The 16,719-nt window shown below is 41.0% G+C and overlaps 3 protein-coding genes across 3 annotated transcripts; 2 read left to right on the forward strand and 1 right to left on the reverse strand.

Annotated features, from left to right (window-relative positions):
* The first annotated feature begins 1,289 nt into the window (after positions 1-1,289).
* On the forward strand, positions 1,290-3,146 carry ddit4 (DNA-damage-inducible transcript 4). Its single transcript, XM_041029527.1, has 3 exons — positions 1,290-1,444; positions 1,685-1,901; positions 1,993-3,146. The coding sequence occupies exons 2-3, from the start codon at positions 1,721-1,723 to the stop codon at positions 2,490-2,492; spliced, it is 681 nt and encodes a 226-aa protein (XP_040885461.1). The 5' UTR covers positions 1,290-1,444; positions 1,685-1,720; the 3' UTR covers positions 2,493-3,146.
* Positions 3,147-3,354: 208 nt separating this feature from the next.
* Positions 3,355-8,069, reverse strand: dnajb12b (DnaJ heat shock protein family (Hsp40) member B12b). The gene is made up of 9 exons (XM_041029523.1): positions 7,728-8,069; positions 6,804-6,981; positions 6,545-6,690; positions 6,244-6,417; positions 6,087-6,157; positions 5,777-5,886; positions 5,096-5,268; positions 4,790-4,931; positions 3,355-4,666 (listed from the first exon to the last, which is right to left on the reverse strand). Exons 1-8 carry the CDS (start codon positions 7,858-7,860, stop codon positions 4,810-4,812), a joined length of 1,107 nt encoding a protein of 368 aa, XP_040885457.1. The 5' UTR covers positions 7,861-8,069; the 3' UTR covers positions 3,355-4,666; positions 4,790-4,809.
* A 940-nt stretch (positions 8,070-9,009) lies between these two features.
* scd (stearoyl-CoA desaturase (delta-9-desaturase)) lies at positions 9,010-13,019 on the forward strand. The gene is made up of 6 exons (XM_041029490.1): positions 9,010-9,120; positions 9,397-9,652; positions 10,658-10,788; positions 10,940-11,145; positions 11,613-11,845; positions 12,242-13,019. The coding sequence occupies exons 2-6, from the start codon at positions 9,421-9,423 to the stop codon at positions 12,439-12,441; spliced, it is 1,002 nt and encodes a 333-aa protein (XP_040885424.1). The 5' UTR covers positions 9,010-9,120; positions 9,397-9,420; the 3' UTR covers positions 12,442-13,019.
* Positions 13,020-16,719: the final 3,700 nt, after the last annotated feature.

Here is a 16,719-nt window from a genome sequence, read left to right on the forward strand (position 1 = left end):
AAATGTTTTTCTCTTACTGAGCTAAAGACTGAAACCCACTGGTGTGATTGTTTCCTCATCACGTCTCTCCTGTGTGTACAGTGAGGAAACATGCAGATCTCTGTGTTTTGCTCAGTGAATGAGTGTTTTCAAACAAATGATGGGTGGGAACGTACAGAATGTACTGCTCTGAGTGTGTGAATGTCTAAGGACGGCCCTGGACATTGCAAGACACACCTCTAGCCAGAGCTTAAATTTCCTTTTTAAGAGTTCAGACAACAGTTCTACAGTTTACAACTCACTTTCTAGAAATTAACTTTACAAGTTGTTTGCTCATAGTTCTCTAAAGTTGTTTTGTCCATGACCTGCAGAAGCCTGTAACCTTAGTCCACATTCTTTATATGTACAAAAAAAAGGGAACAAACACATTACTTTCCCCACAAACTTTGTGACGACGACTCTTAATTCATAACATCCCACTCAGAACATACTGTGCCTACACGTGTTTACATCTTTCAGTTCCTCCCCGACATAAAGTACAGCCCATCCCACTCACGTGCAGCGACGCTGCATATACAGTATCTGGCTGCTTTCCAAAAACTTTTCTTTGAGCAAACATTCAGTATGTCAGGTACAGTATGGCCCTGCCAAACACAGAAGTAGTTTCTGCTTTGCACTACAGGTTTGTTTTGTTCTTTTGCAGTTTTGCTTGAGTTTCTGTCTGGTACACCAAAACTAATAAATGGTGGAGAAATAATTAAATAATATCAGCTACCCTCCTGGTGCATTATTATAGCTCTGCATGTTTTCATTGTTTTCAATCTTTACGGATGTAAAATATTTTTAGTGGCATTTTATCATGTATCCAGAGTTGTATTGTGCAGCTGATTATGTGCTGTTTGCATCTCTATGTGGCAGATGTAAAAAATCTGATGTAATGGTTCAGCAAAACAGGTGACGTAATGTGCACTGCAACACTGAACCAGCTGAGGCTTGCTTGCATGGACTTTATTCTGTGCTTTCAACGATCTGAACGCACATACAGCAGAGATATTTATTTACGCTTATGTGAGATATCACACAAAGAAATACAATATGTTCCTTGCAAGCTCAGGCAAGTGCCTGTACATTTCCATAACACTGGTATCTGCTATTCATCACCCCATCCCCCCCTTCTCGTCCTCCTGTTTGTTCTTCTTCTCTGCTGGCATGTTACCAGGCAGGATACAGGTCAGATGGCGTGCCTCTCTTTTTGATTGGCTGACTGGAGATGCGTGGGCGTGGCCATACAGCCCCTATATAAACATTGTTGCAGGACAGATTGCAGAGCTTGGCAGCTGGTGAGAGGAGGAGGAAACGTAGGGGACAGAAGTTTCCAGACAGTTGTTTTAGCAGACAATAACCTTCCAGACAACTGTCTTCGACATAGACAACGGACTTGAACAGCACCGCTGTAGAATAAGCTGTAAGTACTGTGTCACGATTGCCAGTTTTGCTAGCTTGGTGGCTAATTCGAACAGTTTAACAGCTATTAGCTACCTCCAAACAAAGATGTTCTTGCTTCAAACTTGTTTTGTTTTTATACTTCTAAACAAGTTTTGCGTTAAAATTCTCTTGCTTACGTTTATTTTCAATGTCAACCACTGTCATTTACCTTGACTTTGAGTGCTTATGTGTTGTTTTTTTTCCCAACCCTCGTAAACAGCTGATCCCAGAAGCAGCAGCTGCAAAGAGGACAAACATGCCTGCTCTCTCTGCACCCACTGATGTCGGCAGCTCACCCCCTTCTCCAGTGGACAGCAGCCCCAGGAGGCTGTCCTGGGGCAAACTGGTGCAAAGACTGACAGACTTCAGCACACCTGCCAACAGTAGCATTGAGATGGGGTACAACAATGGTAGCAGGAGTGATCTCTCAGACTCAGGTAAGCCATGCTGCAAACACATCGCAGTCTGAATTTGATTCTCCTCTTCATGCATGGTTCCAGTTCTGACCCCCGCGTGTCTTTTCAACAGGGTCAGACTTCTCCAGTGACCTGTCTCCCTCTAATGAAGACCTGTTTTACAATCCAATGGAGGAGACAATCTTGAAAGAAGTAGTGGACCTCATCGCCCGAAGCCTAAGAGAAGCCAAAGACTCAGACTGCGCCTTACGATGTACCAAACTGCTCATCCCTGAGAAACTTCTGGAGCACATTGGACAGGAGCTCCTTCACCTGGCAGCTAGTGAGCCCTGCGGTTTAAGAGGGGCTCTTATTGACCTTTGTGTGGAGCACGGGGCTGTCTGTGAGAGCATGGGACAGCTATCCGTGGACCCCTATCTTGTCCCCACCTTTCAGCTGACTCTGGTTTTGAGGCTAGAGTCTGGTGGGCTGTGGCCCAAAATCCAAGGACTTTTTAGCACAAAGTCTCCTTCCACTCCAGTAGTGAGACAAGCTATTAAACTTAGTACTGGTTTCCGTGTGATAAAGAAGAAACTGTATTGTTCTGAAGAACTGCTCATTGAGGAATGTTGAGAAATGCAAGGGACTGTCAATGTCTTATTGTCTGTGTTTTTTAAAATGCCCAGTTAATCTCACAGAAGGGCCTTATTACTCTTACTGTATGTGTGATGCCTTCTGAAGTGTAAGGATGGACTTTGTCATGATGTTGCCTATTGTTCCTACTGTAAGGGAGTTGAACTTTATGGTACCTGGGACAGGTGTTGCTTTAACACTTGCTCCTCATTGACATTCAGATTTTCAAATTATATTGTGTAATCCATCATGCTATATCTGGTAAATAGGCATTTTCGCAAGTATTAAAGTGCGTACCTCAGTTTCTATTGAAATGACATGATGGCAGCTAGCTACATAGTTATAGTCATTGAAGACCATTCTGGGGTTTTTTTTTTTTTTTTTAAATGAGGCAATTAACTGAATTGTACTGCAAGTTATGAATTGTCCAAAAAGCGGACCTTAGTGACTGCTTTTGAATCAAGAGCAAAGGCCTACCAGTGCTTGCCTTGTGCAGCATATGTGTGTAAGCTATAGCTAATCTTTCAAATGTAACTTGATCCTGTATCTGTGTAGACCTCTCCTGCTTTCAACTTTATTTATTTGATATTCAAATACTCATAACATTGCACTGTTTTTGTACTTTCATGATTGCAAATAAATTATTTTTTTTTTTTAACAGTTCTGTGGTCTGTTGCTTTCTTTCATAAAAGTTGTCAGACTCAGGTGATCGGTTTGCGGTTTAACATCCAGGTTCAAGTTCCTTGTGGAAATTATTAAAAAAAAAAAGTTCAAGTCTTGTTATTGTATACATAAATTGTGAAAAATGTGTTCCATTCAGCAAAAAATATACAATCAAATATAATAAACTGAAAGACCATCTGTTGCCAAATTAAAACAATACTAAGACACCTGTTGTAGTAAGGAATAACGTTTGGCTATACTGTCATATAGATCAGCTGACAGGCACATGAGTTAGCCACAACATACAGTGCAAGTGAAAATCAGAAAGCAGAGGTGCAGCATCTGCTAAAAACAGCTGAGTACATCTGCGGTCAAAGAATGTGACGCTGCAGTTCCTGCTGGGCACATGCTGCACGTCTACCAAAACGTGAACGTGCACGGAGCCATGTTTCCAGTTCCCAGTCTGAGACAGCCGACCGGCAGAGTTTTTATGAGCCAAATGTGCTGACTGAGCTTTTGTTTCCCACATTCTGTGCTTGTTCTGGTCGGAGCGAAGAGTAATTTCTAACACGTTTTGAGCATCCATATTTATTTTCATCTGGGAGTAAAAACGAGGTGGAAAAAGTGAGCAAGATCTGTATTGGTTTCTTTTCTATTGGTCTGATGATGTACATTGAAATAAATAATAATACAAAGAATAAACAGCATACTATAAACTTAAAAAGTGTGACAAAGACTGCTTTTTCCAACAGATGAGACATTATTCTCCAAAACTAGAACCTGTTAAAGCCCCACTTTGTGGGTAGGCACGACTCTCGATCTCTTGGCATTTATTGTGAAGTGCCATCAAGTTGCATTATATAATTCTATCCTTAATACAATTAAAGGAGGCAAAGTGTAAAGGGATATTTCCTAATTGTTATCTCACACACACACACAGAATAGGAAGAAGACAAAGATCAGTGTTCATACATGTGACAAACCTTAGACATGAGTGTATATTCATCACAGGTTTCACATCATTCCTGCATAGTTTCAGAATGTGCATTTGAGGTCAAATCAGCAAATCTCCCTCACACTCATCTCCTCTACTGATCTGACAACATAAAATGGAAGGAAGCATTCGCTGTGTAATCTAATCAACTGCTACATAAATAACATCTGTAGGACCATATCTAACCTCACTATGCTCTGGTTTCATACTGCATTCTCGCAAAAAGCATAATGTGCCCTCTGACAGCATTATGGTTTTCAGTCAAAACTGAGGCTTGGAGGTTTGCCAAACCCGTATCTTGTCAGGAGGACAAGCTATTTCAAGTGGCTTTTCCATTTTCAAAACATTATATTTAAATTTCACATACTGAATTTCATAGTTATTACCGGTTACTGTGGTCGGTTTGATGCAGATTGGTGCTGGTTTGTTTCTGTTGCTTGTTGAGTCGTCTTCAGTCTCCAGATTGTTAAAGCTCATCTATTTACAGCCAGCAATTTTTTGCGTTGATTCTGGAAACCTGGAGACAACATGAGAAAACAATAACAAGAAAACAATTCATGAGTAAATGAAACAAAACATGCAGGTAGAAACTACAAAACATATTCAGAGGTGAAAAAATGTCTTGGTCTGGAGAACTTGCATTTTATTATGAAAGCAGCCTCAACCATGTAATGAAGCTGTGATCTCGGACAGCTTGGCGCAGCTTGGTGTGCGAGCCCTCTGTGCTCTTTGGTACAGATCAGTATCTCCAAAATAGCGAGCTCTGTACAGCATGCCTTCCTCTGCAGGAAACAAGAGAAACAATTCAATAAAGACATATGAGGGGTAATAAAAATCAGAATGTGTTTGTAATTGTTTTTCCAGAACTGACAATGGCAGAACCAACGCATAAATATTCATGTCTAAAAAAATAAATAGGCACAACTGGTTTTGTTGGCAAACATACTTTGTTGTTTCTCCTTCCAGCAATTGTTGCGAAGGTTTGAAATATAATCATCCTCCACCGTCCGCTCCAAATTCTTCAGATTCATTCCAGTAAACTCTTTGGAGAACTGCTCCCCCACATAATATGGCACCTTCAGGTTCTCAGTCAGCCTCTTCTGTGTGTAACCTCCTGACCTGCATAAAGATAAGACAAAGTGTGGGAGACATCATACGGCTGACAATGGCAGCACAAGGATGACAGCACCATCTGTCTGTGTTAACATGACTCACGGCTGATAATGGCTCACATACAGGCCAGAAACTACAGAAGTGTACATGAAACACAAAGACAGACAACACGGAGAGAGGCCAGACACGTGGAGCCAGCAGTCCTTGCTAACACAGAAGAAGGTCTGTGATTATTTGGAACTAACTGAGGCAGAATCAAGCAGCATTTCATAAAACTTCAAGTACTATGAAAGCAAATCTGTTGTTGGGCTGGTTAATCTTTAAATCAGTGACATTTCAAACACAGTCACCATTCTTCGCTTTACGGCTTGTGCAAAAACTGCATGAATAATATAACAATTAACAATCATGGAATAAATCCTGGGTTTGATTATGCTGAATTTTTATGTAATGTGAAGATAATCTTTTGTCTAAGTCTTCTTAGGCAGGCTTTCAGAGCTGGGATCACACTCACGGCCTGAAGCTGAGGCTGTAGGGGGGGCTGCTGACCATGATCTGACTGAGAGCTGACACAATAACCAGGATGAGGATGGGCATGACCTGCACGAAGAGGGCAAGACCTCCCTGCAAAGAAAACATGACAAACAGCTGACATTCATCAGCCCCCTCTTTCTCAAGTTTTAAAAATCTTTGAAGGACACCTGAACACTGCAGAGTGCACTTCAAAAGGTAAAATTACACATTACTCAATGTCTCCCTCTACTGTTTAACAGCAACATTGTCTTATTTGTCTGCAGTTTGCAGGATAATAACATAAAACTTACATCTCGCTGACGCTCTCTTCTCTCTCGCCTTTGATGACGCATCCGCCCATTAGTATACACATTAGCATTACCTAGATTAATGTAACACATGTAGCACTTAATAGACAGATCATAACCAGTACAACCTGGTATGAAAACACAAAACTGTGACACTAACTTGACGGGTAACCTCCTCCAAAGAACATATTAAAGAGGTCTTCAGGTGAAATATCTGGCTCAAAGTTCCCATTGTCCGGGCCATGTCTTGAAGGATGTCTCTTCTCTTCTTCACACTGATCATACTGCCTTCTTTTGATAGCGTTGCTCAGAACAGCATATGCATTCCCGATAGCTTTAGGAAATTATAAAGTAAAAGTCAAAATACGTTTAAGCATCTCAAAAAAACACCACTGGTAACTATAATTATAGCTTCTGCATAACACCAGCATCAGGGATGAACCAAAGTTGGTGCAGGTTACCTTTAAATGCCTCTGAAGCACCTGGAGCGTGATTCTTGTCTGGATGGAATTTCAAAGCAAGTTTTCTATAGGATCTTTTGAGTTCGTCCTCAGAAGCATCTTTTTGCACCCCAAGAATTTCATAGAAGTCTTTACAGTCTTTTATCCTGTGTAGAGAACATGTGACTCTCAATGTCAGGTTCCATGCAAAGGGTGATAATTAACGCATAGAGTAAACTATTCCTTCTAACAACCAGATTTACATGAGTATCAGCCCTACCTCCTCACAGCGTCTTGTTGATCTGCCGTGTAGGATTTTGAAGTGTCTGAAGTCTTTTCTTCAGGTCTCGTATCCTCACTGGTGGTTTGCCGCTGTCGAGGCCCAGAGGTCCCTCTGAACTCTGAGTGGCCACCTTGTCTGGGTGTAAATCCATTCTTTGCTATTAGGTCCAGCAGCACTAGATCCAATAGAGAAACACTGTTGTGAGCTTTAAAAGAAATTCAGGCATCCAACAAAAGCACATAGAGATGGAGTAAATAAATGATCATTTCTTCAAGCAGGCAGTTCCAGTAACACGGTGAGAGCACATTTCATGAAATATTCAGATCAGATCAGAAACAGTGGAATCTAATATTGCCCATGCCCATCCCTTGCTTAGTCTGACCAACAATCCAAAAACCAAATATTCAGTCACTTATATAAACCACAGAAAAGCAGAAGCTGGAACCTGTGAATGTTTGATAAAAAAATACTTAAATGATCCCAACTTATTCTCAAAACACTTGTGACTACCACTGTAAACTTCACTTCACTTTTAGTGTTGAAAACTTCATATTCACAAATATATAACACATACATAATTTTCTGTCTATTATGTTTTACTGTGTATTGCACTTGTGTGTAATTGCATCTCTTGGTCTGGAGCTGGGAGGGGTGGGTATACGGGCAGGTCCCTGTCTCTGTTTCATGTTGAGAGATAGAGTACAGGATATTTCATACGCAACATCGTCCACAGGGGCAGTTTAATTGAGATGACAACATTAGGACACAGAGTCGCTGCTATGGTGCACAAAGTGGTTAAAGCTAGTGAGCTATCAAAGGCCTTGCTCTGCAGAGCTCATCCGGGATGCAGGTGATGATGCTGCGTACCTACCTCCCCTAGCTGCAGCGCCCCTTCACTCCACCACGGCCATTTTAACTCACCCTTGGCCTTCTCTGTCGGGAAGAGTCTCTGCGCCTTCTCCAGGAACCTCTGCGCCTTCTCCGGCTGCTCGTTGGTTAACGCCGCAGTTGCAATGTCAATGCAGCGCTCCGCTTCGTCCCTGTTTACCTCCATTGCAGCGGGGCAGCGGCGAGCTAACCGGACCAGAAGTAAATAAAGGCGCCTGCTGATGCCGTCATACGGATGCTGCAAATAGTGTCAGCCGGTGACATAAATTCATCAGCTGTGAGAGGAGATGGTTTCTGCTGCTGGCGTCTGGAGACTTTGGAAATAGGTTAGCCCCGTTTACACGATGGAAAGCCAGTGTCCGCTCCCTGCGCTGCTTCATTTCTCCACTAGATGGCGATAAATCGTCTGTTTTCAAATGTAGGTCATCAAGGTGAAAACCCGTGGATGTTGGGGCCCTGTGTAGTACATGTGTAACCGCCCTCTCAGTTCAACATCAGCTCAGTTCACTGACGGATTATGAGACAGGCCCCACACCTCTCCTGCATAGGAGCAAGACCCCCGGTCTGAAAGAGACTGAACATGACTTTGGTTGCTGTGCATATTTTTGTGTCCCTTTATGATTGTTTGGAAATAAATATAAATAAATAAATATATTATATATAATAATATATTTCTGGAAATAAATGTTAACTCAAACAGAGGCCCTGGACCAGGTGTCACCTGTTTTTTTTACATTATTTTACTGAGATAAATAGTACAAAACCTTAAGTTGCAGACTGAAATTTATGTCATGTTGGATTTTGGATATTTGCATCCAGAATTTGCTGATATGTGGAGGACTCCATTCTTCCCTCTATCCTTGCAGTGTTTTCTGTGGCTGCCACACAGAAACAGCCCCATGCTAAGCAGATGGCAAAGGGCAGGTTACTAAGGTACATTATAATCCAACCATTTATTCTCCAAAAAATGGTAGTGGGGGGGGGGGGGGGGGGGTGGACCTGACAGCGCAGTCACCCCTGTATTTCCCCTGTACGAACTTGTCTCACCGTTGAACATAACACATTTTTTTTCACTGCTCCGAATTCGCTCGAATCCACGCGTGAATGGAAATATCAGTACGGTTAATTCAATACATGTCTAGACAGCAGCAGCTGCTCTCCCGGGGAGGTAAATATACATCTGGCAAGAGAATGAATAAAAGGTGAACAGCAGATAAAGAGAGAGCCAATCAGGGCCCGACTCGAGGCGCGATCGTGGCGCTGATTGGTCAGTCTCACTTCTAGCCCCAGCTCCCATTGATGCGTTCTCTGCAGAGCTGACTGTCACTGTTCCTTTCTGGGTTACTGTAGTTTTGAGCTCAACAGACCATCATCCTCTCCGTTTTAAGAGCCGGACTCTTTTTTCTACTCGTTTGCCTTGTCTGTGGTGAGTTATTCATCCGCCGTTTATTCTTCTTCTTATTTTTTCCACAGGTGTTATATCAGGGTTATGCAACGCGGCCATTGTCGTATCTCAACTAGAAGTCAGCATCATCGTTACATTAACCATCCAGCGCCAAACAGCTAAGCCCACCGGACTAGCTGGATGGCACAAAAAAAAAACGATGAATGTATTCACCGTGTTAATAAAATAATAATAATAATAGATTAAAAAAAAAAACAAATACCGAGGTGACCGATTTCTCTCACGTTTGCCGCTCAGAGCATCGCCCGAACCGCAGCCACGATGACGGAGGCGGAGGCGTTGGAGAAGAAGCAGCACAGGTCCAGCAACGGGAACGCTACTCCAGAGGCCACCAGAGAAGACGCGTTTGATCACACGTACAAAGAGAAAGAGGGCCCCAAACCTCCCATGATCATCGTATGGAGAAATGTCATATTGATGACTCTGTTGCATTTAAGTGCCGTGTACAGCGTTTTCCTCATCCCTTCAGCATCTCATTTGACCTTGCTTTGGGGTAAGTAAAAAAAAAAAAAAGAAAAGAAAAGGACATCTACCTGTTACAGTGTTTCTGCACAGGATGGGTGCAGATTGTGGTATTTCCTTTTAGATAAATTCATTTTTTTAAATTAAATTACAGCTGTTATGTCAGCAACTCGGCCTGGCCCACTTTTCGCATCACTGGTGCATGCATGCGAAAAGGTGGTTGCATAGACCTGTGAATGTAGGGGGAATATAGATGAGGAACATATATATTCAGAGATTTAATGTCACGGCATGCATGTCAAAGTTTCTAACTGAAGTGCATGATTGTCAGGATAATAACTTTTACCCCTTTTCAATAGAGAGTTACTATTAAGTAATAATATAGTAGATAAGAATAGATTCGAAACCAAAGAGATTGAACTTCTGGATAGATTTGACTGCTTCCAGTTTCATCATATATGCAGTCACCACATGGTTTTATCCATTCATTCATCATCTGATATGATGTAACTACTCTCCCCAGTGAGTGTCACAGTTCCGTGTAATATCCCTTATTCTGTTGATAGTTATTTAATTTCTTGTGATATGAGCAGGTGAGTACAGAACAGTTCAGTCAAAGTCATATTTTAAACCTTTTCAGTTAGAAATATTGTGCAGGAAAGCTAACTGTGATACATCTTATTATACTGTTAAAAGCCTTTAAGAGCACATTCACAAATGTGTTGCCTTTAATAAAGCATGTGGTGAACAAATGCTGTTGTACATTAATAATTTCTGCTTCTTAAAAAACTACTTTTTCCCATATTTGGGGGATGAGCTCCTTCACTCACACCATTATCCTGATGTATCATAGATGACTGATATATCACTTGTTGCAGGATTGCCTCCTCAGTCTAACACTGTCAGTACAAGTGTACACAAAATGTCTGACTCAAAGACATTGCAATGTGCAGTATTAGTGCAATAAAGTGCTTATGACCAGAGTAGATGAGCCTTTTGTGGTCAAACTAATTTGTTGATGCATTTCTCCCCACAGCCGTATTTTGTTTTTTGGTAAGTGCTTTAGGAGTTACTGCAGGAGCACATCGCCTGTGGAGTCACAGATCCTACAAGGCGTCATTACCACTAAGGATCTTTCTTGGCATTGCTAACTCCATGGCATTTCAGGTACCTAAAAATCACAGATTGCACAGATCTACAGTCACACAAGCTCATACTTTTGTTGTTGTACGTTGTGCTAATAGCAGTTTTCATTACCATGTAAATACCATGTTGTGTCCACAGTGTATGTAATCTCTGTCTTAACTTCAACCCACAGAATGATATCTTTGAATGGGCTCGAGACCACAGGGTTCATCACAAATATTCAGAGACAGACGCAGACCCTCACAACGCCGTCCGAGGCTTCTTCTTTGCTCACATTGGCTGGCTGCTGGTGCGCAAGCACCCTGACGTCATTGAGAAGGGACGCAAGCTGGAGCTCAGTGACCTGCTGGCTGATAGAGTCGTAATGTTTCAAAGGAGGTAAGTCGCTTCAGTCAATGATTGATTTTTACACTTCATCTAACAGCTAAATATCAGCTTGAAGGTGTTACATCATTAAAAATTATGCTCTTTACTCCTTTTTCAGGAAGTGTTGACAGTAAACAAGCAGCTCTGCATTTCATAATTTCATTTTCTTACAATATGTCAAGTACAAAGAACAAAGAGAGAAAAAATAAACTTCATCAACTACAATTTACCCAACACTGATGCAGAGTTGCTTCTGAAGTGCAGGTTCTATTAGTTATTCTGGTTTAACAAGTGACAATTATAGGTCATTCGTGCACAAACAGACTGACTACAGGCAAGTTTCAGTGAAAACCGTGTCATGTGGAGGAGAGTGAGAGCAAACAATCCCATGTTTGACAAACAGTAAATTCACGTGTTTAATGTTCATGTACTGAGTAAACAAGAAGTTCCATTCTTTGTGTTCCCCACCCACTCGACAGGTATTACAAACCGTCGGTGCTGCTCATGTGCTTCTTCATCCCCACGTTTGTGCCTTGGTACCTGTGGGGGGAGTCTTTGTGGGTGGCGTACTTCATCCCGGCTCTGCTGAGGTACGCCTTGGTGCTGAATGCATCCTGGCTGGTCAACAGCGCGGCTCACATGTGGGGAAACAGGCCGTATGACAAGAACATCAACCCCAGGGAGAACAAGTTTGTCACGTTCAGCGCTATAGGTACGGAGAACACACGAACGTGTGCTGTCAATGTAACAAAAGAAAAGATAAAGAGAGAACTTACAGAGTAACTTAGAGCCACAGAGTACATCACAGTGCAATGAAGAATGCAGCAGTGAATTCTTTACAATGTCCATTCATGCGCACGTTAATCTTTTGGGAGTACTTAAATCCTGTCTGGGAACATATTTGGACATAGTACGAGGATTAATTGTGCAAAATTTCAGGTAAATTAGATTCATGAGTTAAAGTAATATACATTTGTCACCACCTATAGATGAAATCCCATTATATTTTCCAGATTTGCTCAGAGTTCATATGTGCACCAATATTTTCAGCATTTAGCTTTACAATGCTTTTGAAGGACTGTTTAACTGTTCATCTGTTTCCTTACAGGTGAGGGGTTTCACAACTACCACCACACATTTCCCTACGACTATGCAACCAGCGAGTTTGGCTGCAAGTTGAACCTTACCACTTGTTTCATCGACTTCATGTGCTTCTTGGGCCTGGCCAAGGACCGCAAGAGAGTGTCCCACGAGCTTGTACTGGCCCGAATACAGCGCACTGGAGACGGGAGCCACCGGAGTGGCTAAGATTGTTGAGTTGTGGTCAGCTTCGAGGCTAAATGACCGAAAAGAAGAAGCTTCACAGTCTTTGACAGCTATACATTTCTCATCCTCTGAGGATGAAAGTCAGCTTCATGAGAGCCTTGACCACATTTTGCTTGTTTTTGTAGCTGTAACTAAACAAATTGTTCAAGATGGGTAAAAAAAAAAGTTTGTTAGGCCAAGGTCTTGCAAAGATGTTTTAGATTTAAAGTAGATATATTTTAAAAGTCAATTTCATTCTCTGCTGTTTTGCCACCTTTGTGTGCATTTCTTCATGCAAGATCAGACATATAGCCGATCATTTTTATGTAAGTATTACTCAATTATTAATCAAAATAGACAAGAAGCGGAGCACTGAGATATGGAGTAGCAATGTTTTAACTGATAAGGTATGATACTGATTGGAGACTGTTGCCTTTATTGCAGTTTACAGCAAGTTTTTACAGTTCGGAGGTTAGTGAAGTTTTTGAGCGCTTGGATCTGTTAAAAAAAAAAAAAAAAGGATGAGAGTTTGAGTCACATTTGTTTTGTTTAAAAAAAATGTTTCTGGCTTTAATTAAATATGGCACATGATGGAAGAGAGAGGGAACCCAGACCATCTTCTTATAACTTGATTATACAGGCAACCAGTATGCCAAAACTGCACAGAAACCAGGTCATGCAGTGTGTTTCTGTGTATAACTTGGTTGTCTTCTGCAGAAAAAAGAACTTAGAAAACACTAGGAAAAAGACTAATACCGTATTTAGTCTGTGTATTAATTGGATGGCGCTTTTTCACGACAATATAAGGGACACATTTATCATTAAATTAAAACTGCCATTCAATATTAACAGTAAATGATAAATGTTATTTTACCTTAGAACCATGTGATGTTTAATTGACGTTTTTGTGTTATTGATGAATATACAGTGCCAAGAGTGTGCCAATTGTTGACATAATTATAACCATCTATGGTCCAATAGAGCACACTAAGTCGATATTGCTTCTTCATTCAACATCATTGTGGAAGTTTTTTTTAATATTGTGGCATCAGTGGCTTTTGCTTCCTCCTGAGATTTTATCCAACATGTCCCTCTTTTGTCCTGAAACACCGGCAGCAGAGATCTCATTGATCGACGCGGCAGTCAGTCATGTGACAATTCTGGTGTTGCAAAACAACATGCCACCCATGCATGACGATATACTGTAGTAGGTGTTGTAGTAAGGTGTTTTTGTCGGTGACTCTAATGGCAGAAGTGCGTCTATTTTTGTAATGTACTGTGGAGCTGCATCGCTTTTGGATCATCAGAACTGTTGCCGTGGTGATTTCAGAGACAGGGTCTGGTTTCCCTTCTATGTCCTACAAAGCTGATTGTTGTTGCGAAATTTTAGGTGCATCAATGTTTATGTTCATATTCAATTCTGGTATGTGGAATGCTTACATTATCTTATTTATGTATTTATTTCTTTAGTTTTTCTTATTGACAAAAAAAAAAAAATATATATATATATATATTGCTCTAACCTTGACAAGTTTCTGCATTCCAAGATTCGGCAGACCGTCTTGCTAAATATTTAAAATTGGAGCACCTGTTTATTTTTTCCCGAGAGTCAGGATACAGCCTAATGCCTTATGACTTGCATCCATTCCTGATCCTCTTCATGCCCTGCCAGTTAAGACACAAAGGCTCGAATGCCACAAAACAGATCTGACCGAGGTCCATGTTTACAGACTAAAGCACCAGGTTGAGCATTGTTTTCCATTTTAAACCACATGAGCATTCAATTTAGGCAAATGGCTGCATGACAACGTCAAGGTAATATAAAGTCAAACAGAAGACAGAGGCTTATTTTCAAAGAATCTGGTACAAACGCCTGGTGCCAATGTTTAATCATGAGATTTAACTTGCAAATTATGATCCCTGATGGATGTGCCAGCATCACAGCATCTTCCAAACAAAGGTGCAGTTATGAGGAATGTTAGAGCATCAGCAGAGCACTTACCAAACCCGACGAAAAGTATCACAAGCCATGCAAACAACTCCTGCAGTCCAGAGCATCAGAATCAGCATTTTCCTAACGACAATAAGGATCAAAAGGTTGTTAGTCTGAATGAATATGTCAAATCTCAACTGTATTCTGAAATAAAATTCACAATATTTTCAATACACTCGTAATTCAATTAACAGTCGTTGCTCTTTTTTTCTCTTCTATATCTTCACTTTCTATATCTTCACTTTCTCTGATAAATATCTTTTACAGAGTAAAAGATAATTTTTGAGTTTTCAAAAAATGAGTTTGAGTTTTCTGACTGGCTAAAGAGCTAATACATAAAGCTGCTTTTCATTGTGTTTTTTAATTGGACACCTGCAATTTTAGAGTTCTTAGTTTGACACAGCTTCAACTGCTGCAGGCCCAGTACCGTCTGACAACAGCAGCAAACCACCTGCAAACATGAAGAATTTCATCTTGATGAAGTGAAGAATGAGGCCAGAAGCTGTATGAAGCTGGATTCAGGCTCCATCATTTAACGGTACTGGAGAAGAAGCCTCTCCTGGCTGACAGTGGTGGATAAATTATTCAGATCCTTTACTCAAGTAACAGAACCAAATATTAAGGTAAAAATACTTCATTACAAGTAAAAGACCTGAATATGTCTGCCACCTCTATTTTATGTGTGTGTGTGTGAGGCTGCAAAGATGGCAATCTTCAGTTATCTAGTAAAAATCCAACTAGGGGGATTGTCTGGGGATTTTCTGTTCCCTGGCGAACGTTTGCCTTCTCTGGTTTAGAACTGAACACATCCAGTTTGCTGCTGACATAAGTGCGCAAGTCAAATACAAGTCACTTCATTTTAATACTGCAGTTATTAGCTCTTGCCTGCAGATGAATAAAACACTCTCAAATGGTTTACACAGGGCAGAGAGGAATGTAGGACCAGTGTGATGACCAGAAGCCAGTTTATATTACATCTGTCTTTTTCATGTGTAGGACTGCATGGTTTGTGGCAGTTACGATTGCTTTTAATAACCAAAATCCCCTAACTATTACTAGTGAACTAACCAATTAGATAGTAGTTTAAGTCATTTATCAAGCAAAGATGCCAAAATTCCACCTTCTCTTGTGAGGTCTGTCTCTATCTTAAATCACTGTAAATGTAGATCTTGTTTTGGCCTGTGTTAGTTGGACACAAGAAGCAAAATGGAGGCACTTTGTGTGAATCTGTGTAATCTTGGTCTTTTATGAGGCTAATTGTTATAGCAGCTAGTGGCAGAAGGAGCACTCAAATCCTTTTCTTAAGTAAAACTAGTGATACTGGTGATGGCTGCTTTCAGAGTACTGGGAATTATTATCATTTATCCATAATCACATAAGCAGCATTTTAAAAAGCAAAGTACAAACACCTCAAAATTCATTCTACAGTACTTGATAACTATTTCTTTCCATCCAAGTATAAGGATAAAAAATATCAAATGTAAAACTGCCGCTCAAGCAGAGACATTTCAGACTAACACAGATGATCAAGGTGGCACTAATCTGAACCACATTCAGATTAGTGCCAGGAAACCTTACTTCATTATTTATTTATAGTTTGTATTAATAATGTAAATATGCAAAGTAACTCGAGCCATAATATTAAATGTGATGGGGCAAAAAGTACAACATTTGCCTCTGAAATCTAGTTGAGTCCAAGCAGAACCCAGCATAAATGGGTGAGTGGTTTTTGGCAGGATAATAACTTTATAAACGACAGTACGTGGCTCAGTGTCCCACCCTGGTATGTCAGTCAGTTACAGTCAGCAGATCGCAGCTTTATTAAATACTGAGCCAACTCGGTGTCCCATAAAGGGAAAGTACAGCATGACTCAGGACGCTACTGTGGTGTGATGAGCGGTGAAGTTGCATTACACTACACATCACCCCAGGCTGACATGACCGAGGTTACTGCAGTTCAAAATAGCCCCAAAACATTCACGCCACGCAGCTCACAGCGTCTGACTCCAGCCGGCCAATCAGCGGCGAGGTCCTGACTTATGATCATCCTGGACCAATGGGGGAAGGGCGCGTGAGCCACCTGTGCCAGCTTGCAAATTTACTGGCATTTCACAGCCTCGGGATGTGACAATGAATGAAACCAAAGAGTTATGAAACTCCTCCTAAAGTCTACAATCTCTGGCAGTAAGAAAATTCGTAAATGCAGACTTTGGTGCGTTCAGGTGCTTTTGGTGAAAATAGCAAAACTGACCAGCGTTTAAAGTACAGTACTTGTGGTATTAGGTGTA

The sequence above is a fragment of the Toxotes jaculatrix genome, chromosome 21 (assembly GCF_017976425.1).
Source record: "Toxotes jaculatrix isolate fToxJac2 chromosome 21, fToxJac2.pri, whole genome shotgun sequence".
Taxonomy (NCBI): Eukaryota; Metazoa; Chordata; class Actinopteri; family Toxotidae; genus Toxotes; species Toxotes jaculatrix.

Excerpts from the sequence above, each read along its gene's own strand:
- ddit4 (XM_041029527.1), top strand. The coding sequence starts at position 1,721 with ATGCCTGCTCTCTCTGCACCCACTGATGTCGGCAGCTCACCCCCTTCT. Across the intron at positions 1,902-1,992 it reads GAGTGATCTCTCAGACTCAG|GGTCAGACTTCTCCAGTGAC; the intron begins GTAAGCCATGCT and ends TCTTTTCAACAG.
- dnajb12b (XM_041029523.1), bottom strand. The coding sequence starts at position 7,860 with ATGGAGGTAAACAGGGACGAAGCGGAGCGCTGCATTGACATTGCAACT. Across the intron at positions 6,691-6,803 it reads CAACAAGACGCTGTGAGGAG|GATAAAAGACTGTAAAGACT; the intron begins GTAGGGCTGATA and ends TTCTCTACACAG. Across the intron at positions 6,158-6,243 it reads TGGAGGAGGTTACCCGTCAA|GTAATGCTAATGTGTATACT; the intron begins GTTAGTGTCACA and ends ACATTAATCTAG.
- scd (XM_041029490.1), top strand. The coding sequence starts at position 9,421 with ATGACGGAGGCGGAGGCGTTGGAGAAGAAGCAGCACAGGTCCAGCAAC. Across the intron at positions 10,789-10,939 it reads CTAACTCCATGGCATTTCAG|AATGATATCTTTGAATGGGC; the intron begins GTACCTAAAAAT and ends TTCAACCCACAG. Across the intron at positions 11,146-11,612 it reads GTCGTAATGTTTCAAAGGAG|GTATTACAAACCGTCGGTGC; the intron begins GTAAGTCGCTTC and ends CCCACTCGACAG.